The 23,059-nt window shown below is 43.2% G+C and overlaps 1 protein-coding gene across 3 annotated transcripts in view; it reads right to left on the bottom strand.

Moving 5' to 3' along the window:
* The window catches only part of ENTPD1 (ectonucleoside triphosphate diphosphohydrolase 1), an 84,880-nt gene extending 68,056 nt beyond the window's left edge, over positions 1 to 16,824 (bottom strand). The window contains exon 1 of one of the 3 annotated variants that reach the window (XM_075534309.1): positions 16,685 to 16,824. In XM_075534309.1, the coding sequence (XP_075390424.1) occupies positions 16,685 to 16,700 (16 nt within the window). In that variant the 5' untranslated portion in view covers positions 16,701 to 16,824. Of the gene's footprint in view, positions 1 to 16,566; positions 16,626 to 16,684 lie in introns of those variants that run through there. The other 2 variants (XM_075534311.1, XM_075534310.1) reach the window with 2 other exon arrangements.
* Between the last annotated feature and the right edge of the window lie 6,235 nt (positions 16,825 to 23,059).

Raw genomic sequence — 23,059 nt, 5'->3', positions numbered from 1 at the left:
AGGATGTACATTGGTACAGATAGCAACTGGAAACACAGGGAATCCAGGACAGATGACCCCTCCAGGACCAGTGATGAGAGTAGCGATGCCTCGAGGGTGGAGAGAATGTGGGGTAGAAAGGGGGAAGATTACAGGAATCTATGTATAGCCTCCTCCCTGGGGGAGGGACAGCAGAGAAGAGGGCAGGGGGAGACATCAGACAGTATAATATATGACAAAATACTAATAATAATATATGAATGATGAAGGGTTCATGGGGTGGGGGGAGTAGGGAGGGAGGGGGAAAATAAGCAGCAGATATTAAGGGCTCAAGTGGAAGGTAAATGTTTTGAGAATGATGATGGCAACAAATGTACATATGTTCTTTGCACAATGGATGTATGTATGGATTGAGATAAGAATTTTATGAGCTCCCATAAAATGATTTTAAAAAAATCAGTCACAAAGAACTAGTATATGAACTCACTTATATAAAAAGAATTAAGATAAATACAGCAGAGACCAAAGTTGATTAGTGGTTACCAGAGGTAGTAGGGAGTGGGAAGCAAGGAGGGAGCATACATGGCAATTGATTTATATTTACATAAATCAATAGTGGCTGCATTGATTAAAAAGATACATTTGCACCATTGATCACTATAATTGCTGTCCATAACTTGTACACCTATAAAAAGTTCAATTGGCAAAAGTAGTGAGACAAATATGTTTACCCCAAAAAAGTGCCTACTGAGGCAGTGTATATACAAACATCTGATGGGATTTGATTCCTTACTTTGGAGGTTTAGGGTCATGGATTCATGATACATGGCAGTTAATTGGTCTAACAACATAATCAGTGCTTCTATTCTATGACCTTAGAAGTCCTAATGGTGCCATGGATTACGTGTTGGGGTGCTAGCCAAAAGGTCAGTAGTTTGAACCCACCAAGCTCTTGGAAGAAGGAAAAATAGGACTTTCTACTGCTGTAAAGATCTACAGCCTCAGAAACCCAAAGGGGAAATTTCATTGACTATGGTCACTATGAGTCCAAATTGACTCAATATCAGTGAGTTTTGAGTGAGTTCTATTTCTTAGCTTGTGGTATGAGGGCTGAGATCTTAAATTTTGTTAACAGCCATCGAAGGCACAAAATTGGTCTCTCGTCACCTGGAGCAATAGAGGAAGAAGGAGGGTCAGGAACAGGGGTAGCATGTGGAATACGTGGCTAATTTCTTCCATGAACCACTGCCTCCACCTCCTTTGCCTTCAGACCAGAACTGGATGATGCCAGGTTACCACTACTGAACATTTTGATCAAAGATTCTATCAAAGAATACTGATCAAAGGAAGGAAAATACATAAAAATCTCCTGAACTCTAAATTTTCTAGAGCCATGGAAGCTGCGGACCCCCCTACAACTATTGCCCTGAGATTATCATTAAACCATGAAGCAATGAAAGACCTGAAGTATTAATAATATTTGTTTAGCTTAACTAGTAAAAAAAAGGTATATAGTGAGCAGCATGCTCTTTTAAGAACTATCTATATGGAATCTAAGTGATAATATCAAATGGAAAAATTAAACGGGAATTTGGGGGACAGTGTGAGTTAATGTTAATGAGGGAAGAACAACTCAAAAAAAAAAGAAACAGCATCACTAAATTGTATTTGTAGAAACTATTGAATTGTAGTATATGTTTTGTTTTCATTAACAACAAATAAGCTTTGTAAAAGTAAACATTAAACACCAAGAAGAACAAAACAAGTATGGCAGATCAAATAAATCTGAACCATTTAAATCCCCGTGTTAAAAGAGACCAAAATTGAATTTTAAAAGCCAGGGTTATAGGTTTTTATTAGGTGTCATTTATGAAATTTTGATTTTAAAAATGTTATCAAAATTTTCATAAAATATGCTAGAGCATACCGCAACAGAGGACAATACCAGGGGACACGGCAAGGAGAGAGTCCAGTCTGGCCACCCCCACAATGGGGTGAACCAAGAAGGGAACATAATAGATCAGCATGTGAGCAAAGCAAAGCTACAACCCCCTGAGGAGCCTCAAAATAGATTTCAGACTAGGAGGGGAAGTTCCCAGAACCCCCAGGACCAGTGGGGAGATAGTCATAAGGGTCAGTGGACAGACCTGGAATTATGTATGCTTTTTTGGTGTGTACTAGTTTTTTCCCTCTTTTTATTCAATCTTTTGTTTTCTTTTTGTTTTATCTCTGTTATTGTTGTTTTGTCTACCAATATATGAGAGGCATGAAAAGCAAGCCCAAGGAGAAAGCAACAGAACTGAAGGTTCCAGAGCTGGGGAGAGGTAAAGGCAGGGGAAGGGAGAGGTGAGCAAATACCACCATCGACAGGGGAACAACTAGGGAATTAAAAGCAACAACAAGGAGGACATAGAGATTCCAATGGCGACAGGAATCAGGCTGAGAGGAATTACTTGGAGGCAGAAGAAGGGTGAGTGTGGTGGTGGGGCAAGAGGAAGGTAAAAGATAACAGAGGAAAGATCTAGGAAGCAAAGCTATGGATAGAGATATAAACATAGGTGAGCACTTATGTAAATACATTCATTAATAAAAATAGAGGTATTGGCCTATATACATATATTCATATGGCACTACATTGAGGAAATGGACAGTCTTTGGGTCTCTGCTCAAGCCCTCCCTCAACGCAAGAACACTTTGTTCTAACAACCTGGCATTCTGTGATGCTCACCCTCCCGAGATGATCCCAGAAGACAAAATAGGTGCATAAGCAAATGTGGTAGAGAAAGCTGATGGTAAGCAACTATCAAAAGATATAGTGTCTGGGTTCTTAAAGGCTTGAAGTTAAGCAAGCAGCCATCTAGCAGAGAAGCAACAAGACCTCATGGAAGAAGCACACCAGCCTGTGCGATCACGAGGTGTCAACAAAATCAGGTAACGGGCAACAGAAGATAAAAAACAACAACAACAAAAACCATATTGTTGAGAATGCATCTGTAGACAATAGGATGTGACATCCCCTCACAGAAGGGTCACACGGAAGGGATGAGTCAACCAGGGTGCAGTATAGCACCGATGAAACACACACTATTCCTCTGGTTCTTTGAGGCTTCCTCACCCCCCACTATCATGACTGCAGTTCTGTCTTTCAGTTCTGGCTAGACCAGAGCATGCACACTGGTGCAGATAAGAGCTCACGACATATGGAATCCAAAGCCCTTGGGAAAAGAAATGGGAGTAGTGATACCAGGAGGGTGGGGGAAGGTGGGGAAGGAGGGGAAGAGGGGGAAACAATCAAAATGATAGATGCATAATTCCCCCTCAGGAGGGGATGAACAACAGAAATGTGGGTGAAGGGAGACAGTGGTTAGTGAAAGATATGAAAAGAATAATTTACAATTTATCAAAGGGTCATGAGGTGGGGGGAGGGAAAAAAGAGAAGCTGATACCAAGGGCTCAAATAGAAAGTAAATGTTTAGGCAGGGAATCCAGGACAGATGAACCCCCTCAGGACTAGTGGTGAGAGTGGTGATGCCGGGAGGGAGGAGGGAAGGGGGAATAGAAAGGGGAAACCGATTACAAGGATCTACATATAACCTCTTCCCTGGGGGATGGACACAGAAAAATGGGTGAAGGGAGACGTCTGGCAGTGTAAGATATGATAAAATAAAAATTATAAATTATCAAGGGTTCATGAAGGAGGGGAGAGCGGGGGAGGGGGGAGAGAATGAGGAGCTGATTCCAGGAGCCCAAGCAGAAAAACGAGTGTTTTGAGAATGATGATGGCAACGACTGTATAAGTGTGCTTTACACAATTGATTTATGTGTGGATTGTGATGAGTTGTATGAGCCCCAATAAAACGATTTAAAAAAAAGTAAATGTTTAGAAAATGATGATGCCAACATATGCACAAATGTGCTTGATACAATTGATGTATGGAATGTTATAAAAGCTATAAGAGCCCCCAATACAATTATTTTTAATTTTTCATAAAATAAAATTATATGAAAAAATTGCCAAAATATTGGGACAAAGTATATTAACCAAATAAAAATGGAGTAGAATTTAACATAAAGTGGAGAAAAGGAGTTTATGTCAACAATGCATCAAAATCTAGAATTACAAACTTTATAAAAAGTGAGTTGAACAGGGGAGCAACAAGTGATACAAAATCAGTGGCAAGGAAGGTGTGAGAGGCCTAGTAGGGATTCAGCAAGGCGAATGTAACCGAGAGAAATTATTGAAACCCAAATGAAGGCTGAGCATGATAGTGGGATAAGAGGAAAGTAAAAGGAAATAGAGGAAAGAACTAGGTGACAAAGGGTATTTATAGAGGTCTAAATACTGGCATGTACATATGTAAATATATTTATATAAGAGAGAGGGGAAATAGATCTACGTGCATATATTTATAGGTTTAGTCTTAAGACAGCAGATGGACATTGGGCCTCCACTCAAGTACTTAATGCAAGAACACGTTGTTCTATTAAATTGGCATTCCATGATGCACACTTCCCAACATGATTACTAAAGGCAAATGTGTGCATAAGTAAATGTGATGAAGAAAGCTGGTGGTGCCTGGCTATCAAAAGATGTAGCATCTGATGTCTTAAAGGCTTGAAGATAAACAAGCAGCCATCTAGCTCAGAAGCAGCAAAGCCCACATGGGTGAAGCACACCAGCCTGTGTGACCACAAACTTTCAAAGGGATCGGGTATCAAGCATCAAACAACAAAAGAACCATATCATTGCAAATGAGGGTGAGTGCAGAGTGGAGACTTAAAGCCCATAGGTGTGCAACTGGATACCCCCTTACTGAAGGGTTGTGGAGAGGAGATGAGCCTGTCAGGTAGCAACAATGAAACATATAACTTTCTTCTAGTTCTTAAATGCTTCTCCCTCCCTTCCCCCCAGCTATCATGATCCCAATTCTACCTTACAAATCTGGCTAGACCAGAGGATGTACATTGGTACAGACAGTAAGTGGAAACACAGGGAATCCAGGACAGATGACCCCTTCAGGACCAGTGGTGAGAGTGGCGATGCCTGGAGGGTGGAGGGAATGTGGGATGGAAAGGGGGAACCAATTACAAGAATCTACGTATAGCCTCTTCCCTGGGGGATGGACAGCAGAGAAGAGGGCGGGGTGGGGGTGACATCAGACAGTGTAACATATGACAAAATAATAATTTATGAATTATGAAGGGTGCATGAGGGAGTAGGGAGGGGGGAGGAAGGAGGGAAAATGAGGAGCCGATATTAAGGGCTCAAGTAGAAAGCAAATGTTTTGAGAATGATGATGGCAACAAATGTACAAATGTGCTTGACACCATGGATGTATGTATAGATTGTGATAAGAATTGTACGAGCCCCCAATAAAATGAATTTTTTTAAAGTGGGTCGAAATGAATAGACTGCTAAATAGACCATCAATTATTTATATGCATGTTCAAACAGAAGTTGAAGAAAATATAAACAAGTGCATGAGAACCAAAGTAGGCCCTTGAGTATATCCCACCTGAATTCAGAGAGCCTCTGAAAAATGCATTTGACACATTGAACACTAATGACTACACAAACCAGCTGTTGGATCACATCAAGGATATCAAGAAAACCAAAAATGGTTGTAAAAAGACAGAAAACTAAGGAAATATAAAAATGGATGTCAGAAGAGACTCTGAAATGTTCTCTTTTTTACATAGAGTAGTTATGGCAAATGGAAGAAATGATGGCATGAAAGAGCTGGCCAAGAGCCTGTAAAAGGCAGCTAGAGGTGATGAAGTAGGCATTAAAATGAATTGAGCAAAGACAGACCTAAAGCTAGAAAGTCCAAGGGCAGGGACATGCCAGCATTTTCAGCTTGCGGCTAAAGGAAGTGAAGAAAAATTTCAGGTTGTAATATTGTAGGATTTAATGGGCAAAATATTGAATGATGCAGGGAGCATTGAATTCTTCTGATGGAAAGAATATGCAGTTACTGTATAAAAGGAATTGGGTGACATTCAACCATTTCAGGAGGCAGATATGGTCAAGAACTGACAATATCGAAGGAAGAAGTCCAAACTGCAGTGAGGGCATTGGCTAAAAACAAGTCTACTGAAATTAACAGAATATTGAGCTATTTCAACAAACAGAAGCAAAAATGCTCGCTCTGTATCAAGCAATTTGGTAGAAGAGCTATGTGGTCAATCAAAGGATACAAAAGATCTTATTTTGTGCCCATTCCAAAGAAAGACAATCCCAAAGAATGTAGAAATTATCAAACAATATTATTAATATCACATGCAAGGTAATCAAAAAATGGTTGCCATAGTACACAGACAGGAAACTACCAGAGATTCAAGTCATACTCAATAGCTGACTTGGAAGGAGGGATAACACTACTGATATCAGATGGAGCGTGGCTGAAAGCAGAGAATACTAAAAAAAAAAAAAAAAGTTTTATTGTGTATGTAATCCACAAATATATTTGTCTGTGTAAATCATGGGTAACACTGTGAAGAGTGAAAGTGGAACATGTACATAGACCACAGGGCAGTCACTCAAACAGAATGGAAAACTGTATCTGGTTTTAAAAATCTGTGACTCCACTAACCAATATCTGAGTATTGACTTTATGTGAATGAATTGTGTGATATGTGAGCCATATTTCATAATCTCACTGCAATCGAGTTGATTTAAACTCATAGCAACCCTGTAGACAGGCCCTTCAAGGCTATCAATTAATTCTTCTGAGCGCAGACAGCCTCATCTTTCTCCCAGAGTCTGCACCCCAAATTTGAGGTTAGCAGCTCAAAGCTTACCCAAGAGCACCAAGGTTCCATATTTCATAATAGCAATAATCTCAAATCTAACAGTTCCCAGTTGAGAAACTTTAAGGAAGTCACTTAAAAGCTCATTTTTCTGTTTCTCATCTGCAAGACAGAGTAGCAGCCTCCTCGCAGGGTTGTTGAAGAAGTTACTGAGTTAACATCCATAAGCTAATGAAAACAGTGCATGTGGCTGAAGACACACTAAACCAGTGTCCATAACTGAAACCACCACTATTTCCACTGACTGCACACTTACTGTATTCATCTTCTATGGCTGCTGGAATAAATGATCAGACATTTGGGGGCGTAAAAGAATATATTCTCTGAGAGTTCTGGGGGTCCAAAGTCTAAAGTCAATTTCACATAAAAACACTGGCAGGCCACACTTCCCTCTGGAGACACTAGGAAAACTCCTTTCCATTCTAGAAGTGCGTTCTTTGAATTCCGGGACTGGGCTCCTCCCCCACCTTCAAAGCCAGCAGCACCAGCATTTTTGCTTCAGTGGTCACGTTTCTGTGTCACAATTCCCTCTGCCTCCACTCTTAGAAAGATGCTGAGACTACGTTTAGAGTCCAATGGATAATTCTGCCCAACAAATAACCCACTGGTCACCAGAACGGACTCAGTGCAGTGAGTTAGATAATTCAAGATAATCTCATTTCAAAATCTTGAGTCACATCTGCAAAGATCCTTTGTCCATATAAGGTAACATTCACACTTTCCCAGGATGGGGGCCTGGGTTTTGGGGGGAACCATTCTTCAGCCTGCATTGGTTATTATATTGGTTTCACAATTATTTCTAAGCTCATCGAATAAAGCGGTAAAAAACATATTTAGCAAAAGATGCTATAAACAACATTTTATACAGTTTAAATTAGAAAATATGAGTACTACACTAATCATTGTCTACTTACCAACCCTTTTTTAACCAGAAACTTTTCAAGGTTTACCTTAGCTGTCAACTCAATGCAGTGACCAAATCAATTTTTTGACAAGTCACAGTTTATTTTTTAATTGTTTTGTTTTTTTCCTCTTCTTTTACATTTGTATGTCAGTGACTTTTTTGTTTGGCAGCATGTCGGTGTTGCTGCTGTCGACGCCATGTTCTTATGTGCCACTTGGGTGCTGTCAAAGCCATGTGCATTTGTGTGCACATATCACTATATCTGCAGGTCCACCTAGATAACATAGGCTGGACAAACAATGTGAGAAGAAAACAATGGGACCAATGGACCCGGAGGGACATAAGATTGTGGGAGGTAGGGGAAGGAAGGAGGTGTTGGCCAACCCAGGGACAAGGGAACACCAAGTGGTTTAAAATCAGTGGAGGGAGGGGATGGGAGGACTGGTAGGGAGTGATCAGGGCAAGGTAACTGAGAGGAATTACTGAAACCTGAATGAAGGCTGAACATGATAGTGGGACAGGAGGAAAGCGTAAGGAAATAGAGGAAAGGAGTAGGAGGCAAAGGGCATACAGAGAAGCCTAAATACAGACATGTACATATGCAAATATATTTATGATTATGGGGGAAATAGACCTATGTGCATATATTTATAGGTTCAGTAGTAGGGTAGCAAGTGGACATTGGGCCTCCTCACGCACACTCCCTCAATACAATAGGACCTTGCTCAGCTAAATTGTCATTCCATGATACCAACCTTCCCAACATGATCGCTGAAGACAGATGTGTACATAAGCAAATGTGGTGAAGAAAGTTGATGGTGCCTGGCTATCAAAAAGATATAGTGTCTGGGGTCTTAAAGGCTTGAAGGCAAACAAGTAGCCATCTAGCTCAGAAGCAACAAAGCCCACAGAGAAGCACACAAGCTTAAGTGAACACGAGGTGTTGAAGGGATCAGGTAGCAGACACCAAAGAACAAAAACCATCATTGTGTGATCACCTTCCCCACATAAACGCTGAAGACGAATGTGTGCATAAGTAAGTGTGGTGAAGAAGGCTGATGGTGCCTGGCTATTGAGAGATATAGCATCTGGGGACTTAAAGGCTTGAAAGTAAACAAGCGGCCATCTAGCCCAGAAGCAACAAAGCTCACATGGAAGCAGCACACCAACATATGTGATCAAGAAAGGCCGAGGGGGCCAGGTTTCAAGCAACAAAGGTGGGGGGACAAAATCATATCATCGTGAGTGAAGGGGGTGCATGATGGGGACCCAATGCCCATCTGTAGACAACTGGACATCCCTTGCAGAGGGGTAGTGGGGAGGAGATGAGTCACTCAGGGTTCAGTGTAGCAATAATGAAACTCAAATCCTTCCTTTATTTCTTAAATGCTTCCTCCCCCCTCCCCCCCCCAATTATCATGATCCCAATTCTACCTTGCAAACCTGGTTAGACCAGAGGATGCACAGCGGTTCGGTTGGGATCTGGAAACAGGGAAGCTGGGACAGATGAACCCCTCAGGACCAACGGTGAGAGTGGCAATACCAGGAGGGAAGGAGGTGTAGAAAGGGGGAACCAATCTTGGGGATCTACATATAACCTCCTCTCTGGGGGATGGGCAACAGGAAAGTGGGTGAAGGGAGATGCCAGGCAGTGTAAGATAAGATAAAATAATAATTTATAAACTATTAAGGGCTCATGAGGGAGGGGGAGCAGAAAAGGAGGGGGAGGGAAAAAAGGAAAATGAGCTGATTCCAGGAATCCAAGTGGGAGGCGAATTTTGAGAATGATGAGGGCAACGAATGTATAAGGGTGCTTTACTCAATTGATGTATGTATGGATTGTGATAACAGTTGTATGAGCCCCAATAAAATTATTTATAAAAAATACACATATCGGCATCTTTATCCACTTGGGCAATACTCATGCAATCTACTGACTTAGTTATCCTGACTCCATCTCCTAGATATAGCAAGAGGAATCCACCTTTAGCTCTGGTTTCCTGGGACCTGCCATGGTTATTTGGTAGTATTTTTTACTCACACCCATTCCATACTACCCATAATTTTGTAGTCACACGATGCTCAGCTCCCTAAGATACTGCGTTAGGGGCATAGGGGTTTATGCATTAGATTGCTAACCACGAGGTCAGCAGTTTGAAACCATCTGCTCCCATGAAGATGCAGTCTCAGAAACCCAGAGGGTTTCTACTCTGTCCTATAAGGTCACTATGAGTGACTGGATGACAACTGACTGGATGACAGTGAGTTTGGTTTGGTTTGGGTCTTTAACTTGATCGAGATTTAATGACTCCCTTCCTGCATCCACTTTGCCTGCCTTTTGTACTCCCAGTCCCCTTACCCTCTTTTCTCAAAAGCCACAGGTGAAAGGATTCCTGTCTCCTTTTTTTCTGGAATTGAAATTCTTCTACATGTCAGTAAAAGTACACACACACAAAAAGTGCGTATACACTGTATTTTTTTAAAAGAAAAATGATGTTTGGGAAAGGTTGTCATATAACTTAAAAGATGAGATTGATAAATGCATATCCAATTTTATATCATAAAAGCAGCAGCTACAACTTAAAACATTTTTTAAAGTTCACCATATGTTTAGATACAAGAAAACTTAAAATTATAAAGCCGCATTCTCTAACCATGAAGCAATAGAGTGAAAAATCAGTAATGGCTTAAACAAATCATGAAGAACTTTAAAATACATGTACGTATTTTAGGTTAAAGAGGAAATTAATATGCAATATCAAACTACACCATCATGTATAAAAATAATCCTTCTATTGCTTTAAGTTTCGACATAAAAGCACCAAGAGTCAGGAAAATGTGCAAATGTGGCAGAAAACTATAAATCCCTTTATTTAATTAAGAGCTCACATAAATTCACCTATACCAGTGGGGCGGGGGAGAGTTGGTGAACTGCACTCCCTCACACCATCAGGAGGGCTGGCATCAAAATGACTCCAGGGTTCATTAGTTAGCATGGTGGCAGTGGCAGCTGCAGACTGGCCGGTGCTCAGGCACAGGATTGAGGCAGTGGTGTCTCAATCTGCCAGTTGGATGTGGGCGCAGAGTGCCATGGTGCCCACCATTGGGGGAGGACGATCTAGACCTTGACCAACAGGCTTGTGGAGGAGTCTCGGGAGTGGGGAAGGTGGGGCAGGTTTGAGTGAGTAAGAGGCTTAGCTCCTCACACTAGGTGGCATGCTGGGTCATGCCAACCGTAGGAGGCCACGACAACCTAAGAGGACAAGATTTCCTTGTGTTACCATTTATTTGAGTGGATACCTCAGAATGGGCAAGGATCCAGCAGAGTGGAAACTGCTCGTGGGAACACAAAGGGTTCACCCTCTGGGACTGTCCTTGGCAAGAGTCATCAAGAAGTTGAAAAAACATTTCCAAGAAATCAAACCAAACTCACTGCCATTGAGGCAGTTCTGACTTCGAGCATCCCTACAGGACAGAGTAGAACTGCCCCTCTGGGTTTCCAAGGCCATCAATCCTTACAGGAACAGAAAGCCTCACCTTTCTCCCATGGAGATCCTTGATAGCAAGAAGGAAAAAAAACATTTCCTAGCCTTAATCCAGTCACTCTGCTGCTGGGGCTCTTTCCACAGAGCGTGGGGTAAAACATAAGGTAAAACCACATGCAGAAAGATATTTATTGCACATTGAAACAACTGGGGTGTGCCAAAACAAGGAAGTTGTTCAAGAAATGCATAGCTTACAAAAGCTATGCTATAAAATGGAAAATACTATGAAGATTGCTATACTAGAAGCCTTTAAAAGGCTCTAAAACTATATGTGCAACCAGAGGACCAGGATGCCAGTGCATAATTGTTCCAGGTCCTATTGAAATTAATACTAAAAAAATAACAAAACAACAATCCAAGCTTAGTAAATGGAACTGGAAGGAAACACATTATCACAAGTGAGGTTTCTTTCTCGCCTGTAATCTGTGTTGCCAGGTTTTCTTTAATGAGCTATTTTACTTATGTCCTTAGGGATAAAAAGGAATTGTTCATATCCTTCCTATGAACCAACAGGAAACACCTCTTTGTAGGGTGTGTACTACACTGCAATAGTTCCTGGGTTTCTAACAGTCACTTTGACATTCTTACATGCAAACTGACTTTGCTGGGAGGCGACAACCTTGCCTCTCTTCACAATCCCACTAAGTGTCCAAGTCCAAAGGAATCTCATTGGTCCCTCTGTACCCACTGCCCTCTGTATGCCTAGGATCCTTCCCACCTCACTTCTTCTGGCTGGAGACAAGGTCCCAGGCACAGGCCCTTAATCTCAGAACCTAGTCCCTTCTGCCAGCAGCATCTTAGCACTCTAACATCCAACAGGGAGTCGGAAAGGCACATATTCTCTTTTCAAGTACTTCTCTGGTTGGAGGCAGGGGATAGAGAGAAAACCACAGAGCTGTGGAGATATTTAAGAGATGAAGCACAGGGCTTGTGTGTGGTGATAAAATCAGCTTGTGTGTGATGAAGACTCATACATGTTGCTCGGAATATGGCACTCTGGGGGCACCAGCTATTTTAGAATATATATTCATTAAAATGAGCTCGATTTCTCATCATCCTGCCATAACATAGCTGATCAGTGAATCAAAGCGGTGGCTTGCAGGAGAAGCAGAGGCGAGAGGACTTGGATAATTGGTACCAAAATAATTCCTGAGTCTAAGGGAGGCCGTAACCCTAGAACACTGCTCTTCACAGTGGGACCTGTAGAATGGCAGCAACATCAACACCTGGGGGCTTAGGAATGCAGAATTGCAGGCCCCATCCCTGGGCTATTGGAGCAGAATCTGCAATTTAAGAACATTCCCAGTGATGTGCATGTTAAAAGAAGTACTTCCTTAGGACAAGCACATACACATCAATCTGTGCCTCCTCCCCTCCTCACTTCCATTAAACCCTTGAGGCGACATCAAACAGTGTGAGATATGACAAAATAATAATAATTTATAAATTATCAAGGGCTCATGGGGGAGAAGGGGGCTGGAAGGGAGGGGGAAAATGAGGAGCTGATACCAAGGGCTCAAGTAGAAAGCAACTGTTTTGAGAGTGATGAGGGAAACAAATGTACAAAAGTGCTTGACACAATGGATGTTTGGATGGATTGTGATAAGAGTTGTCCGAGTCCCCAATAAAATGATTTTTTTAAAAAGAGCTGCCCTTGATATCAGACTCACACCAAAATCTTGCAAGGAAAGAGACTTCAGAAGAGCAAGCTCAATGTCATTCTCCTAGGTCTCATCTTGGTCTGCACCAGCTGAGCCTAGTACCTCCAAAAGGGCAATAGGTGGGGGTAATGGCCTTGAGCAGAGTCACTGGCTAAAGAGACTGGAGAACCAAGGAAACCAGACCCGAAAGAGGAAACACTACCAACATGTGGTTTGGCCAAGTAAAGGCAACACCAAACACAGACATTTGTCTAAATGCTTTTACATGTGTGTCTAATTATCATGCAGGACAATCATGAGTTAGGGAAATATTTCATGTGCAGCCAATTACTTTAAATGATTTATTTAGAGACATGATTGGCAATCCTAAACTCATAGTCAAGGCTAACCTTCGGATTCAGTCTCTAAAACTCTAGGATAGACATGAAAAAAGTTGTCTGCTAGAGCTGGGGTTGGGGGGAGGAAGGAGCTTTTCACTCTAAATAATTACTGTAGTTTTGGTTTTAAAAAAGAAAATGTCTTTAAGCACCATTGGCCAAGGACGGGTACTTGTCATGGGCACCAGACTCTACCCATCTTTCTAGGGGCAACTTCCCAGAAGTTAGCACTGCTTGTGCTGTTTGCCCTGGTGCTTTCTTTAGAATCCTAGTGTGGCTTTGAGGGAAGGAGGCTGACACAGTTGGGGTCCCAGGTTTCGCAGGTCAATCTGACTCAAAACGGCCTCGTGTATGCACGGTTTTCCAGAAATAGATCATCAGTTCTTTCTTCTAAGGCACCCACTCCGTGGGTGAGCTTTCTGTGCTGCAGGTCCCAACGCTTCCTCTGGTAGCTGTGTGATCTTGGCCAAGAGACCACTTTCTACAGTTGTAAGATGCAAGGACCTGTATCATAGACTGTTGTAAAGATTGCACGACACAATGCATATAAAACATTTTGTGCCTAACACAAAATAAAATAATTAATGTTAGTTATTATTAGGACTACTTCACCATGCCTGGCTTAAATTAGATTTGACTGTGTATATATATCCGTCTTTCCTCTAGACTGTGAGCAAACTGTTTATATCCCAAGCATCTGAGACAGGGGCTTACAAATGGCAGTGCACAATATTTGTCAAGTTGGTTTGAAGACAGACCAGGAAGAGGAAAGGGACGGTGCTGGAAGCAAACTTAATGCACTTCATGATTTTAGCCAGAGCCACCGTCTGCACTGTTTCTCTTCACTACCAAAGTACACCAGGTCAGACATCAAGGTTGCTATAAAATAGGGCTAAGGAGGCACTATTAAGGGGACCAGATAACTGGATGTTGAGCTGTAAACTGAAATGTTCAAGGCTGTACAGTTGAACCCCTGGCCGAATGGGGAACAATGTCAGAATCACATTGAGTGAGTGACCTGGCAGGGGTCACATTGGCTCTGGGATCATCCGCCTAGAAGGTATACCCACTTAGATGCAATGACTTTATAGGTTGTCTAAGGCAGAGCCCTCATCCAAAATCCTCTTCTCAAACCAGCCTCCTGGCTCTTGGATAAACATCAGCTAAACCAATACTTAATTTCAAAAAGAGCAAAACCATTGCCCTCAAACCAATTTCGACTCCTGGCAACCTTAGATAGGATTTCAAGGCTTTGCAAATCGTTATGGGAACAGAAAGAAGCACCTTCCTCCCGAGGTCCATGTGGTGGGGTACTTAATTTACTACATATTTGTTGATTGCCCATGAGGTGCCAGACAAGGTATTAGGACTGCAAGTCCCAAGGTGAGGAAGAGACCTTAAGCTGGCATGTGGAGAAGAGGAGTCATACAGAGGACAGAGTGTGGACAAGAAAGCAGGTAACAGGAGCCAGGGTGAGGCGTGCCATTGTGGGCATGAGTGGTGAGGCGCCAAGGCTGGGCTCCAGGAATTGGAGCGCCCCAACAGGCAGAGTGAAAACCAAGATGCGATGTGAAGAGCTAACATTATTGAGCACACGGCGCATGTCAGGTCCTGTTCTGAGAACCTTACAAGGCTAGGCGGCAAACATGAGGATCTTCATTTTATAGACGAGGAAACTGAGGCACCGAGTGAGTAAAACAGTGAAGCTAGAATTCTGACGTCACATTAAGGGGAAGGAGAGGATCAGACAGACCTTCAATGCTGGGGAAAGCACCTTGGAACGGCAGTTTGAGAGTGAAGAACAGAAAACACACCTGGGGAAAATTAAAAGTGGGTTTTTCAGCAAGGTGCCTGGTGGTTGGATGGAAGGTGAGAGCTGTCTGGACAGAAGACGAAACCAAAGGCAGAGGATTTCTGATCTAGACTAAACTTTCAATTCTTAGCTGTGGGATGCATGTCACCTAACCCATCCTGGCGTCAATTTGCAAGAGGGAATCCTGACACTACTGGCTGGCTTTGCTGCTGCAAAACACTGCACGAACACAAAATGGGGAGGAGAACAACACGCCCACAGGGTGTATGTGAAAGCACAAATGCCTCCACAAACTTGAGATTTTGCACTATCATTTCCCCAATAAGTCTAGGAATTGACAAAATCAGAATCAGCAGGCTCCCGAGAGGAAAGCGTGCAGAGCTGAGCAGCAGTGGGCAGTAGCAGAGAGCAAGCTCACCTTGCACTAACTGTACAATCCTAAGGGAGTACTTCAACTGTACTACATATGACCCGTGTGAGGGCTAAAGCCCATGTGTGACACACTTAGAACACCACCCAGCACAGAGGAGAGGCTTAGTAACCACTGACTGCTGTCATTATCACCATTATTAAAAAGAATATTGGCTACTCATTCTCTCTTCTAGAGACATGAGAAGCTGGAGAGGAAGAAGCAGCAGCTTTGGGACCCCATATGCCCCAGTGCCTCCTGGGTCCCCGCCACACCACAGGACTGCTGAGATTCTTCCTGCTTCCACACGCGCCAAGCAGTTGGCTCTCGCCTCCTGGCTGAAAATGCCCAAAAGAGGTAAAAGACTGGCTCTGCACAGCATCTGTGTAGACCAGGCGGCTCTAGCCGTTATCAGGCAAAAATCTACATGTAGCCAGTCAAAGATCATAGAACAGTTTTTCCTCCCAGAAGCCGTGGTGGTGCAGTGGTTAAGGTGCTCAACGGCTCACCGAAAGGTTCAGAAGTTGTTCTGCAGGAGAAGGGGGTGGCAGGTACACGGACGTACAGCCTTAGACATCCCAGGGGGTTGTAATGGGGTTTTGCTGCTGTTAGTGCTGTTGTATGCCCCTCCTCCCTCTTCAACATCACACACACACACACACACACACACACACGTCCCCCGACACATACCAAGAAGCTTTCCGATCTTTGCAAGGCACGCAACTTTCAGGTCCTGTTGTGACAACCTCTTGCCACAGTACCGTCTAGGTCTCCGCTAATTTCAGCACAGGGAAGCACACAGGAAACTCCAGAGCAAAACCCATCTATGCAGGGTGCCCAGCAGCGCCCCGGCGCCGGCGCCGGCGACCCCGGCCTGTGGCACAGGCAGCCGCTGCTCCAACCACAAGGGGACTGCAGAAGTCCATAGCCTCTCAAAACCCGGAGTGCAACGCTGCATACAAATCGCTTTTGAATATTCATGAGCCCCTAACTTACTCAAGAGCCACCTTTAACAAAACAAAACCCAGGCTTTGCTCCCTGAAAAGTTGCCCAAAGTTCTTTCTTTACCTCCTCTCAGAAGGAAGGGTGGGAAAGCTCCTTCAGGGTTTTTGCTCCTCTCTCTCCCTCTCCCTCTCCCTCTCTCATTCTTGCTTAAGGACTCAGATCAAATCAAGTTGGCTCTTACCCCTGCTCTCTTCCATGAGTGGCAGCTTTTGTTTCCTTCTGTGCCCGGGTGTGTATGTATTTATTTATTATCAGCCTCCGCAGGCTGTGGTCGGTCGCGGAGAGAGGGACTCAAGGAACTGAGATATAACAGACCCTCGGCTCGTGGGAGGGGCTACATTAGCCGGCCCCATTTCAAAAGGAAGCTCAAATCCTATTTCTTTTTCATTGACTACAAAGGGCAGATTGGCTGAGTCCAGCAGCTCATTTCCCTAAAGCTACACTAAGTCTTCCCCAGCGCTGTAACTTTTTTTCCCCATTCTAAAGCAACATGTGTTCCTGAGTCTGTCTGTCCCTGTCTTAGTCTGTCTCCCCCTTCACCCCTCTGTGACAGAAATCATTTTTTTCCTTATAAAATTTTGTCTTGGTTGCAAGTTGGTTATTATTATTATTTTTAAGCTGAAGGTTGGGCTTTGAGCAGCTAGTCCCAACGTTGGCAGGTCAAGTCTACCAGCTGCTCTGGGAGAGAAAGATGAAGCTGTCTGCTCCTGTCTCAGATGTATCATCTCCAGAGCAGAGTTGTACAAGTCTAAGCTGCCTAGTTCCTTGGCAGTGGGGGGTTGTTTGTTGTGTTGTGTTTTGTTTGTTTGTTTGGTGGCAGAGTAGTTACGAATTGGGCTGCAGTCCATAAGATCAGGAGTTTGAACCCATAGAGCTACCGTCTGGGAAACCCACAGGGCAGCTCTACCCTGTCCTGTAGGGTCGGAAGGGGTCACAATTAAGTAAATAGCACTGAGTTTGGTTTTGCATTTGTAATAAAACTGATTTTTAATAACTTGTTTATGCTTATATTTATAATTATACTTATCATTACAGTGAAGAATTCAAGGATACTCTCTGTGGAGTCAATCTTGATTTCTATGACAGAATATTGTTTTAATATTTGCCCTGTTGTGTGCATCAGGACAGTATCCTCTCTCCATACCTATGGAACGCTGAGCACATAGTCAGAGAAGCTGGATTACATGAAAAAGAAAGCAACATCAGAATCTGACATGTTATCAAGAGAGTGCAGGCGGTGGAGAAGGACATCGTGCACGTGTTGGTCAAGTACTAGGGCAGTGATACAAAGGAAGATCTTTGACAAGGTAGATTGGGACAGTGGCCGCATAGATGTGCTCAAACGCTTGTGAGGCTGGCGCAGGACCAGGCAGTGTTTCCTTCTGTTGTACACAGGGTTGCTGTGAGCCGGAGCCAACTTGATGGCACCGAACAACAACCATGCATCATGGAAATGAGCAGTGCTACTGGGTGGGTGGCGATGTGCAGCTGGTGGAATAGCCTAGATGATGAACATTATAGTCATTACGCTGTTGCTAATCCCTCATGAAAACAGAAGCCTATCGTTGTAACTGGTTTTCTATATCTTAAATGCCCAGTGTAACTGTAATACAAAATGACATGTTTGACCCATTGCAAGAATGTCTGAATTTATCAAGTTAAAAAAATCATATTAGAGTACACTAAAATGTTCTTAATATTTGAAAGGAGTTCAAAGGGCTATGCCTTCTGCTGTCTTTTCAACAGTCCTTGCTCATGAGTGCTTTCAAAGCTAAAAGGACATTATAAAAGAATTGACTTCCAGTGACCTACTGTCTCCCTTCATCCACTAATAGCAATTTATAAATTATCAAGGGTTCATGAAGGAGGTAGGGAGGTAGGGGGTTGGGAAAAAATGAGGAACTGATACTAAAGGCTCAAGTAGAAAGAAAATGTTTTGAGAATGATGATGGCAACAAATGTACAAATGTGCTTGATACAATGGCTGGATGTATGGATTGTGATAAGAGCTGTCTGAGCCCCCAGTAAAATAATTTTTTTAAATAGGAAAAAATAATTGACTTCCATAACTGATATGGAGGCCACAGATATAATAAATCACAGTACTTCAAGAAGCGGGTAACGTGTACGACCATGTATTGTAAACATGGCAAGTCATAAGCCGAATCTCAGGGATGTGTATTTTCTTACTATGTTTGTGGCAGCAATAACGCCACGCCCATCCTCTTACATCCCCTATAAACCAAGAAACCAAGTTCATACAATTTATTATTGATGATGTGTACATACTCAACAAAATAATTTGCCATACGGCTTGAAAATTGTATCAGTTCTTGGACACCACTTGACACTGTACTCTGGTAAGCCATCAGCACTAGTTCAAAAGAAAAACGTGATTAAATTAACTTCATTAATTTTAGTACTTCTTTACCATCAAGGAAAGATTGATTAATCTGAATTATGGGGTACCAAAGAGTATTAAGCATACCACAAATGACCAGAAAATAAAACAAATCTGTTTTGGAAGAAGTACAGACAGGAGGTTCATTAGAAGTAAGAATGGCAGGATGTTGTCCTACTTAGAAAGTGTCACCAGGAGAGAACAGTCCCTGCAGAAGGACTTCATGCTTGGTAAGATGGAGGAGCAGTGAAAAACAAGGAAGGCCCGTGACAAGAGGGATGGACACAGGGCTGCTCCAATGCACTCACAGGATGGCTGAGAACTGGGTGGGGCCTCTTTCTGTTGTAGATGGGGCTTCTGTGAATAGGAACAGACTCCACGGTGCCTAACAACAGTACTCGGCATGTGTTATCAAGAGACCCTGGAGAAGGAGGCCATGCTTGGTCCGTGAAAACGAGGAAGACCCTCCAGGAGTTTCAATAAATGTACAGAACCAATGGATACAGCTGTTATTCAGCCGAGAAATGGCGTGGAGTATGTGGGCACTTTCTGCACTAGCTTCACACCTTTGCTATAAGTCTAAACTTAAAATTTCATTAAAAAAGTTTAAGCATGATATCAGTGTTTAAGGGAAACTGCTGAAGTACATCTTTTGAAAATAACTGCTAAATGGACAGGGTTTTGCAAGAAAGCATTTCTTACACATGATTTCTCCGCTCAAACAGAATTCCTTGTATCCACATCTGCAAAGCCAGGTTACGCAGAGCTGTGTGCCAAGACGGACACAGCCTTGTTACACCGAACGCAGTGTGAGCATGGTAGCACTCTGTTCTTCCCTCCAGACCACACAAAACTTCCATTGGTCTAAACAAACAGAAATTTTATGTTGCTTCTCCACTTGCTCAGACAGTTTCCAAATGTGTCACAGGGGAGGAGGCAGAAACCTTGGGACCAGGAAGGACAGGAAGGAGTAGCAACTGCTGGTGGCAAACTCGGTGGAAAAAAATCCAAGGAAAAGGAAGGGAAAGGCCTGGGCATCTCCAGACGTTGGGAACACTGCCAGAGAACTGAAATGAACCGGCGTGCCCTCAGATCACACGCGAGAGGCGGTGGAGAGTCCAAAGGCTGTAAATCTCTCTTTTCTACTTCCAGATGTCTGCTTCCAGGGAACCACAGAATGTTTTGGAGAACATGTGCATAGCCCTACCCCTCTCTACCCTGGTCACACACGAGCTCCTTGGTGTATGGTTGACTGACCACCTTCTGGTTTGAATGAAGATAGATGCTGTTTTCTCAGCCACTGAGCAGCGACTTGGTTTTCATCAGGCAAAGTGAGGGCAGCCCTGGATGCTCTTTCCAGCACTGGCTTTCCCCATTCCTGTATTGTAAATATGGCAATACCTAACCTCAAGGATGCATAGTTTCTTATTATGTTTATGACAGCAATCCTCCCAGCCCCATCTTCTTACATCCCCTATAATCCAAGAAGGTCCTGGGTTTGCCCCTCCCCCCACACTCATATCTTTATTATATCTCACCTTTTCCCTCTCCTGTGAAAGGATGGTATATATTCTTACTTGAACGCTTAGCACTGGAAGGCAGGTAAAGGACACCCCCCCAAAAAAAAATAATAAAGCACTAAGCATTAGACTATCATCCTCATAGAGAATCCAACGGCTGCTGCAAAAGCAACGCATTCTTTCATTGAGCCTCTACTAATTAAATGCCTACCAAGTGTCCTAGGAGCCTTTCCTGGTCTCTCTGATCTCAGTTCCCTTGTCTTTTGTCTTACCTCAGTTCACTAGTCTCATCAAATAATAGTGTAGTGGGTTTCCCGTTAGGCTGCAAACCACATGGTCAGCAGTTTGAAACCACCAGTGGATCCATGGGGAAAAAATGGAAGCTGTCTACTTCCGTAAATCGTTACAGTCTCAGAAGCCCAGAGGGGGTGTTCTGCTGTGTCCTATAGAGTCACTATGAGTCAGCATGAACTGGATGGCAGTGAATCTGGGTTGTTGGAGAGTTTGGAGGCGATGTGATTCAAACCCCTAGATGTCTCAGAGGGAAATATTTATAAGGCAAACATTTCTCCTGCTAACACTAACTGCCTCTCAAAGATCTCGTGCTGTTCTATCATCACTGTTCACCTCTTCACCAAAGAACGCCTTCAAGTAGCTTAGCCTGGAGCTAAGAAATGAGAAAATACCACCTTGCCAATATTATCTAGTTTTGTTAAATAGAGAAACATGAAGGGTGAGAGAGTTGGAGGGGGAGAGAGGAAGAGACTGCTAATGAGGACGAGAGAGTGCGGGGGGCGGGGGGTATCAGCAAAAGGACTGTTGCTCTAGTCATTGCGAGTCGATGAAACACAGTTCGGTCCAATTCAAATAGAGCAAGGAAAAATCCCTTGGGAAATTAGGGCTGTGTAATGAACGTAAGGAATGGAAATCATTTTCCATTCTTTAATACTGGTCACGACTCTAGCGTCTTGGTCCTGACCTTCCATGCCAAATTTGACATCCTGATGGATCTCTCTCAGAGCGCTGCTTGCTCGGCACTGATCCAGTTTGCAAAGATGTACTCTTCAGATCACTGGCCTCATGTTTTCTTCCACGCGACAAGCTCCACAGGACAGGGTCAGCTTCTGTCAGGTTCACCAATGAATACCTAGACTCTAGCGCAGGTGCTGCATATTATAAGAATTAAGTATTCATTAAAAGTCCAAAATCATGTTTCTTATTTTACATCCTTCCTCATGTTTCAAAAAAGGTCCATCGCTTCATCTCGATGGGGTGAGATTGACCTAGTTCAACCTTACCAGAGTAGGTTGTAGGAGATACCTTTCACTCAGTAACCTCCCTTTTGGTAACTATACAAGGATCTATGTACAAAGATGTATAGTGAGCATTGTTTTTAGTACTGAAAACAAAACACAGGCAAAAAATTACCTGGTAGCAGATGGACATTGGGCCTCCACTCAAGTACTCCCTCAGTGCAAGAATACTTTGTTTTATTAAACTGGCATTCCATGATGCTCACTTTCCCAACACAATTGCTGAAGACACAGTGGATACATAAGCAAATGTGGTGAATAAAGCTGATGGAACCCAGCTATCAAAAGATATAGTGTCTAGGGTCTTAAATACTTGAAGGTAAACAACCGGCCATCTAGCTCAGAAGCAACAAAGCCCAAATGGAAGACCCACACCAGCCTGTGTGATCATGAGGTGCCAAAGTGATCAGTTATCAGGCATCAAGGAACAAAAAATCGTATCATTGTGAATGAGGGGGAGTACAGGGTGGGAACCCAAAGCCCATCTGTAGGCAACTGGACATTCCCTTATGGAAGGGTCGCAGGGAAGAGACGAGCCAGTCAGGGTGCAATGTACCAATGATGAAACATACAAATTTCCTCTAGTTCCTAAATGCTTCTTCCCCATCCACTATCATGATCCCAATTCTACCTTACAAATCTGGCTATACAAGAGGATGTACACTGGTACAGATAGGAACTGGAAACACAGGGAATCCAGGGTGGATAGTCCCATCAGGACCAGTGGTGAGAGTGGCGATACCAGGAGGGTGGAGGGAAGGTAGGGTGGAAAGGGAGAACCGATTACAAGGATCTACATATAACCTCCTCCCTGGGTGAAGGGAGATGTTGGACAGTGTAAGTTATGACAAAATAATAATTTATAAATTATCAATAGTTCATGAGGGAGAGGGGAGCAAGGAGGGAGGGAAAAAATGAGTTGATACCAAGGGATCAAGTAGAAGGCAAATGTTTTGAGAATGATGATGGCAACAAATGTACAAATGTGTTTGACACAATAGATAGATGTATGGATTGTGATTAGAGTGTACAAGCCCCCAATAAAATGATTTTTTAATTACCTGGAATGCTTGACTCTCATATGCAGAAAGTTGACGATGAGGAAAGAGCAGAAACTTAGACTTTGGCATCTAACCAGTAGCCAGTTACCACTGCGTCGACTCCAGTGCACAGAAGTGTGTTTGAGTAGCACCGCGCCGCGCTCCAAATAGTCTTTGGTGGCTGGGTTTTCAGAAGCAGATCACCAGGCCTTTCTTCCGGGGGCACTTCTGAGGGCTATCCCTTCCGTTAGCAACAGGATACATTAAGGGTTTGCACCACCC

Source organism: Tenrec ecaudatus, chromosome 16 (genome assembly GCF_050624435.1).
Source record: "Tenrec ecaudatus isolate mTenEca1 chromosome 16, mTenEca1.hap1, whole genome shotgun sequence".
Lineage (NCBI taxonomy): Eukaryota > Metazoa > Chordata > Mammalia > Afrosoricida > Tenrecidae > Tenrec > Tenrec ecaudatus.
The sequence above is the reverse complement of the archived record's forward strand: the minus strand, read 5'-3'. Positions and strand labels throughout refer to the sequence as shown.